The sequence below is a fragment of the Oncorhynchus mykiss genome, chromosome 13 (assembly GCF_057628025.1).
Source record: "Oncorhynchus mykiss isolate SJ-2025 chromosome 13, ASM5762802v1, whole genome shotgun sequence".
Taxonomy (NCBI): domain Eukaryota; kingdom Metazoa; phylum Chordata; class Actinopteri; order Salmoniformes; family Salmonidae; genus Oncorhynchus; species Oncorhynchus mykiss.
This window is the reverse complement of record NC_143034.1, coordinates 14,797,024-14,803,286: the sequence shown is the minus strand read 5'-3', so window position 1 is coordinate 14,803,286 and position 6,263 is coordinate 14,797,024. Positions and strand designations below refer to the sequence as shown.

At 40.3% G+C, this 6,263-nt stretch overlaps 1 protein-coding gene across 2 annotated transcripts in view; it reads left to right on the top strand.

The window, feature by feature from the left end:
- The first annotated feature begins 492 nt into the window (after nucleotides 1-492).
- gnav1 (guanine nucleotide binding protein (G protein) alpha v1) overlaps nucleotides 493-6,263 on the top strand; it is a 48,189-nt gene continuing 42,418 nt past the window's right edge. The window contains exons 1-2 of one of the 2 annotated variants that reach the window (XR_016485681.1): nucleotides 493-2,712; nucleotides 6,069-6,160. Coding sequence is in view for 1 of the 2 variants with exons in the window: in XM_090195346.1 (XP_090051472.1) it covers nucleotides 2,577-2,712; nucleotides 6,069-6,160 (228 nt within the window). In the remaining variant the exon portion in view is untranslated. The remainder of the gene's footprint in view (nucleotides 2,713-6,068; nucleotides 6,161-6,263) is intronic. The other variant, XM_090195346.1, reaches the window with a different exon arrangement.

The following is a 6,263-nucleotide window of genomic DNA, read 5'->3' as shown; positions in this document are numbered from 1 at the left end:
CACATCTGACATGAAGTGGAAACAGAACAGGTTAACATTATTTACTGAGGTTGAGTCTCTTTAGTTGTTCAATAGTCCACATCTGACATGAAGTGGAAACAGAACAGGTTAACATTATTTACTGAGGTTGAGTCTCTTTAGTTGTTCAATAGTCCACATCTGACATGAAGTGGAAACAGAACAGGTTAACATTATTTACTGAGGTTGAGTCTCTTTAGTTGTTCAATAGTCCACATCTGACATGAAGTGGAAACAGAACAGGTTAACATTATTTACTGAGGTTGAGTCTCTTTAGTTGTTCAATAGTCCACATCTGACATGAAGTGGAAACAGAACAGGTTAACATTATTTACTGAGGTTGAGTCTCTTTAGTTGTTCAATAGTCCACATCTGACATGAAGTGGAAACAGAACAGGTTAACATTATTTACTGAGGTTGAGTCTCTTTAGTTGTTCAATAGTCCACATCTGACATGAAGTGGAAACAGAACAGGTTAACATTATTTACCTACTGAGCTGAAAGAATTGTCTGGTAGTAAAATTGTGTAAACACACATTTGCTTACCACTGATGTCTGTAATGATAGTTTCAGAATAGTACTTTTTCCTATAATCGTCTTCACCCATCTTACAAACTTAGATTTCCACACTGAGGTTGAAATGACACTGAAATTATGATAATACCCTTTTTTAGTGAAATAGTGGGAGGTTTTGGCCCAAAGCAAATCAAATGTTATTTGTCACATGCACTGAATCCAACGGGTGTAGATCTTACAGGGAAATGCTTATGAGCCCTTAACCAACAATGTAGTTGAAAAAGAAAAATAAGTGTTAAAAGTATTTACTAAAATAAACAAAGGGGGGGGAAAAAGCATGACGTCACAATCTGATCTAATTATTCTGACCAATGACCAGTCATCTTATTTGCATATATATCCTCCTTGAACAGAGCTCTCCAAATGTGTTCCTGGAGACCTACCCTCCTGTAGGTTTTTAGCTCCAACCCCAGTTGTAAACCAACATGATTTAGCGACTCACGCAGCTAATTATTAGATTCATGTTCGCTAGATTAGTGTTGGAGCAGAAAACCTACAGAAGTGTAGCTCTCCAGGAACAGGGTTGGAGAGCCCTCTGCTCTAGAGGTTAGAAATCATTCAAATGTGGCAATGTACAAAGAATGTGATGAGGTGACCCTCGACCCCTGTCGCCATCCACAGTTTGAGGACCACTGGTCCTGAAGATCCTATCTGCCAACCAGGGCTGTGTGTGTAAATATATTGAAGTGTGTATCAACCCCCTCGTGACCAGAGAGCATTCCAATGGCAAAAGGAGGATCGGAAATAAATGATAAAAAAAAAAGAGATATTGGATTTTCATAAAAAATATAAGGGATTTATTGGCCATACAAGTGATGATTTTAAAATACCATTTAAACGACTACATGGGGGCTTTAAACTAAACTATTTAGAGAGTTTTTGAAAATGAAAGCTGTCTGTGGCGTTTCACCAAAGCTCTGACGGGGTCAACTACGTGTCTACATCCACTCAAATCACACCACCCCATACCCAACTGATTAACAACCGTTTAGGTCAGCATGTCGCGCGGAAAACCGGTAAACTAGACCGGTGGTTGCGGCTGTGTGGTCACAGATTACGCTGAGCTGTCGAAATGAGGACACGGCTCGAGTCTCTTGAATAAAAAACGTTCACCTCATTAGGAACACAAAGGGAAACTAATCCCTGACCCACGCGTTTGGCAGGATTTGAGGCGTTGGTGAGCGTGAACGCACTGACATTCAAAACTGGGATTATTATGTTTGTTATTTTCATAGTACCGCACCTTGTGGATACAGTGGACATGGCAGCACTCACTCAGGCGTCAATTTCTCCTCCCGAAACGTCACTTCCACGGGATATCTGAAACTTTTCCAATGCTGCAATACCGTGGGAGTCTATGAGGCTGTGTGGGAGGGATCTCCCGTCCTAAATCAACTAGGTGAGGAAACTTCGGGAGTTAGAATTCTGGAGGCTACTATAGCGGCGCTCGCGGTCTCATTGGCCATTTGAAGGTAGTCTATTTTTTGAAAATGTTGTTTGTCTCTCGAGTCTAACACAACAAGGAAGTATTCACAATAGCCTTGCTGATTTGGTGGTCGGTTGGGTAACGAGAGACTTTTTTTTGGCTAGTGAGTAGGTAAACGGTTTCACCTTTTTCGATTTGGATATATTGCGAGCGATTCCGCATCATGTAACAACGGATGGACACGCGCTTCCAATGCGAACCGATTGAATAACTTCTAACCTATTCAATTACTTTTTTTCTTCGTTATTAATTTAGTCATAAAAAGGAATAGGACAGAACATTTGGCCATATTGTTGCAGACATTTGGCATAGAAAACCACCCCAAAAGGTGATACATCAAGAGGAAAAAGCGATAATCAAAACCCAATTGGGATAAACATGTTCGAGTCAATTATCACCGTCAACCCACGGTGACTGATCCCTAAAGTGGACCCCCCTTCCCCGGTATTATTCTAGCTCGTGCGTGTCCGGTGAACGAGGAGATGAGCAAGGCGAGATGGGACAGTGTCTCAGTTCAGAACAAGACCTAACGGAGGAGGGGAAGAAGGCGAAGCTTCAGAGCGCGAAGATAGACAGGGACCTGTATGAATACGCCAAGAGGGAGATGAACGTGGTCAAAATTCTAATGCTCGGTAAGTCTCTCTTTCTCTCTCAATTACATTTATTTCAAAGGGATTTATTGACATGGGAACATATGTTTTTACATTGCCAAAGCAAGTGAAATAGATAAACAAAAGCGAAAATAATCAATCGAAAATTAACAGTAAACATTACAGTCGCAAGTTTCAATGGAATAGACATGTCACTCTACTCTCTCTGTGTGGTGGTGGTGGTAATAATAGTAATTAGTGGACAATATTCCACCTTCGGCAGAAGAGTATGTTGATGTTCTGTATTGTGCGGCCGAGTGTACTCTGGTCAGATCAACTGGACAAACTCCTGGCCCTAAGCTAAGACACTAGGCTTTGCACAACACATTTGCAAGTTTAGCCTATGTTCATTAATGAACTAAACAGCCCCACACACTTCTAGCTCAAACGAGGCTATTGGAACAACAGCAACGAGCTAAAAGAGACCCATACTAGACCAAATGATTGGTTCAACAGAAACACAGTGAGGAGTTTAAAGGGTGCAGGGCAGGCGTTTCCACACAATGGTCTAACATTCTTCCTGGTCAGTCACAGTGAATGAATCACAGTGCAGATAGAGGCCAATGTGGTTTGTGTTGAGATTACCCAGAACAAGATAAATACCCAGGGCCCGGTTGCATAAAACATCTTAAGTAGCTTTTCCCACTTTATCTTTCCCTTAATGTTTTGTTGCACAAAACATTTAAAGGCAAATCTGGCCCTTAAAGTAAGTGAAAAAAGTTAGTTGCCCTTGAGGCCCCTTAAGTGCTTCATTCAGTATGGATATCAATGTAAACAGCACTCAGTAGGGATATCAATGTAAACAGCACTCAGTAGGGATATCAATGTAAACAGCATTCAGTAGGGATATCAATGTAAACAGCATTCAGTAGGGATATCAATGTAAACAGCATTCAGTATGGATATCAATGTAAACAGCATTCAGTAGGGATATCAATGTAAACAGCATTCAGTAGGGATATCAATGTAAACAGCATTCAGTGTGGATATCCATGTAAACAGCATTCAGTGTGGATATCCATGTAAACAGCATTCAGTAGGGATATCCATGTAAACAGCATTCAGTAGGGATATCCATGTAAACAGCATTCAGTAGGGATATCAATGTAAACAGCATTCAGTGTGGATATCCATGTAAACAGCATTCAGTGTGGATATCCATGTAAACAGCATTCAGTAGGGATATCAATGTAAATAGCATTCAGTAGGGATATCCATGTAAACAGCACTCAGTAGGGATATCAATGTAAACAGCATTCAGTAGGGATATCCATGTAAACAGCATTCAGTAGGGATATCCATGTAAACAGCATTCAGTAGGGATATCAATGTAAACAGAACTTGTGGAAGTGAATGTTTCTTTCCTCTGCCCTGGTTTCAAAAGAAAAACTTCCCACCAGCTAGCTAGGTAGCTGAACAAGGAAAGGTGCACAACCCATGGCTACACAGCTAGCTGGCTACACAGCTAGCTGGCTACATGCTCTATACCACAGGAGGTTGGTGGCACATTCATTCGGGAGGACGTGCTTGTGTTAATGGCTGAAGCGGAATAAGGGGAATGGTATCAAACACGTGGTGTTGTATGCATACTACAGTGCTCCACACTCATGCTCTGAGTGCATTCTCCCAGGATGTTCTCTTGAGGACGTTCTTGTGGGGACAAGCGTGTGGAGAAATCCTAAAACGTAACATTTAACACAGTAGGGGGAGTGCAGCTTATCTCACACTGCACCACAAAACAAATGTTTTATATCATAATTATCAGCTAGATATATGTGAGCCATAGTAATCTAGCTAGCCAGCTAGTTAAACAGGCAAAAAGGGCCTAAAACTAATGTTATGCAAGGTAGATGTAAAAGTTTAGTGGGCAACTAGCTAGCTAACAATTATTCCTGGCTAGCTATTGACTTGACTATGGACTTAACCATTCACTGAACCTTCTTCCAGCCAGGACAATGACAATAGAAATGAAACACGATATACGCAATTCAAACGTTTTACTTCATAACTATAAGCTAGCTAGCTATATGTGACTTGTGATAATGTAGCTAACCAGATAGTTTAACAGGCAAACATGACCTATGACTAATGTTATGCAAAGTAGATGTCAATTCTTCGTGGCTAGTCAACAGTACTGCGTTATCTTGATGTGCTAGAAACTACTAGAAACATGTTGAGAAAAAGTAACTACTATTAGCTAGCCAGTTAGCCCTATTGACTTATTATGGGCATGCGATCTACAGTACGGAGGCAGACAGACATGCCAAAAATGAACGTATCAAGGTCAAATATTGTAGTCGGGCAACATACAATATGTGAATAGGCAACATTTTATTCCAAATTCGGAGTGTGTGTTCTCTCACTTCAGCTCAAATAATTGGCCGCCAATGATTTCAATAAATGTTCCTTCATTTTTTACATGATTGAGTCATATTTCTTTGCATACTTTCATGGTGAATGCTTCAAAATATGTACAAACGGAGTAGGCATTAGAGAAGTGTGCTCCGTTTCGCATACTTTGATATGGACTTATACTCTGACCCTCGCTTGCTCCTGAGAAAAGCTCATGGTTTCTATGTCATTCCATTATGAGTCGCCCTCCCTTCTGCAGCCTCCGCTGCTCTGGACTTCGCTTGACGTGCTAGAAATTAATAAAGTTGAGTAAAAAGTAACTCAAATAAACACATTTTATTATCTAATGAATCAATGTGTTTCTCTGGTCTTGAACGTAGAATTTCTATTTTGCGATCTCCAAAAATACATGCGATGTCTTTGAATACTTAAAAAAAAAACCTTTTTAATTAACTAAGACTTTACTTAAGACTTTAACCAAGTAATTTCCATGGTAACCAGAGACTCTTTCTGTTGTACGTGTCTTCAAACTACCGTAAAACCCTTAAATGATGCCCTCACCTAAAGGGCAACATCCTTAAACAATTCCCTTAGGTGTAGGAAAATGATTCCTTAAGGGAAACACTCAAGATGTTTTATGCTGTCTTGTCAACTCTCCTATCTATGGTCATTGTCCAATGACAGCACAAACTGATCTGGGACCCAGGCGTCAAGATAAAGCCATTGTCCTTGAACTTGTTGTAATACAATGTAAGAAACTATTTTTCGCTCTCTCGCTCTCTCTCGTCAAAGGGGTTTATCGGCATGGGAAACATGTTTACATTGCCAAAGCAAGTGAAATAAGCAAAAGTGAGAAGACACAAACCATGAACAAAAAACAATTAGAATTTAACAGTAAACATTACCCTCAAGGTTTCAAAAACAAAGAGAGACATGATAATATAACACTTGAAACGTCTCTCTCTCCATCCCTGCGTCTCATTCAGGAGCAGCAGAGAGTGGGAAGAGTACTCTGGTCAAACAGATGAAGATCATCCACAGCCACGGCTTTACCAAGCAAGAGCTGACCAGCTTCAAGGTACACACACACACACACACACACACACACACACACACACACACACACACACACACACACACACACACATATACATATATATATATATATATATATATATATA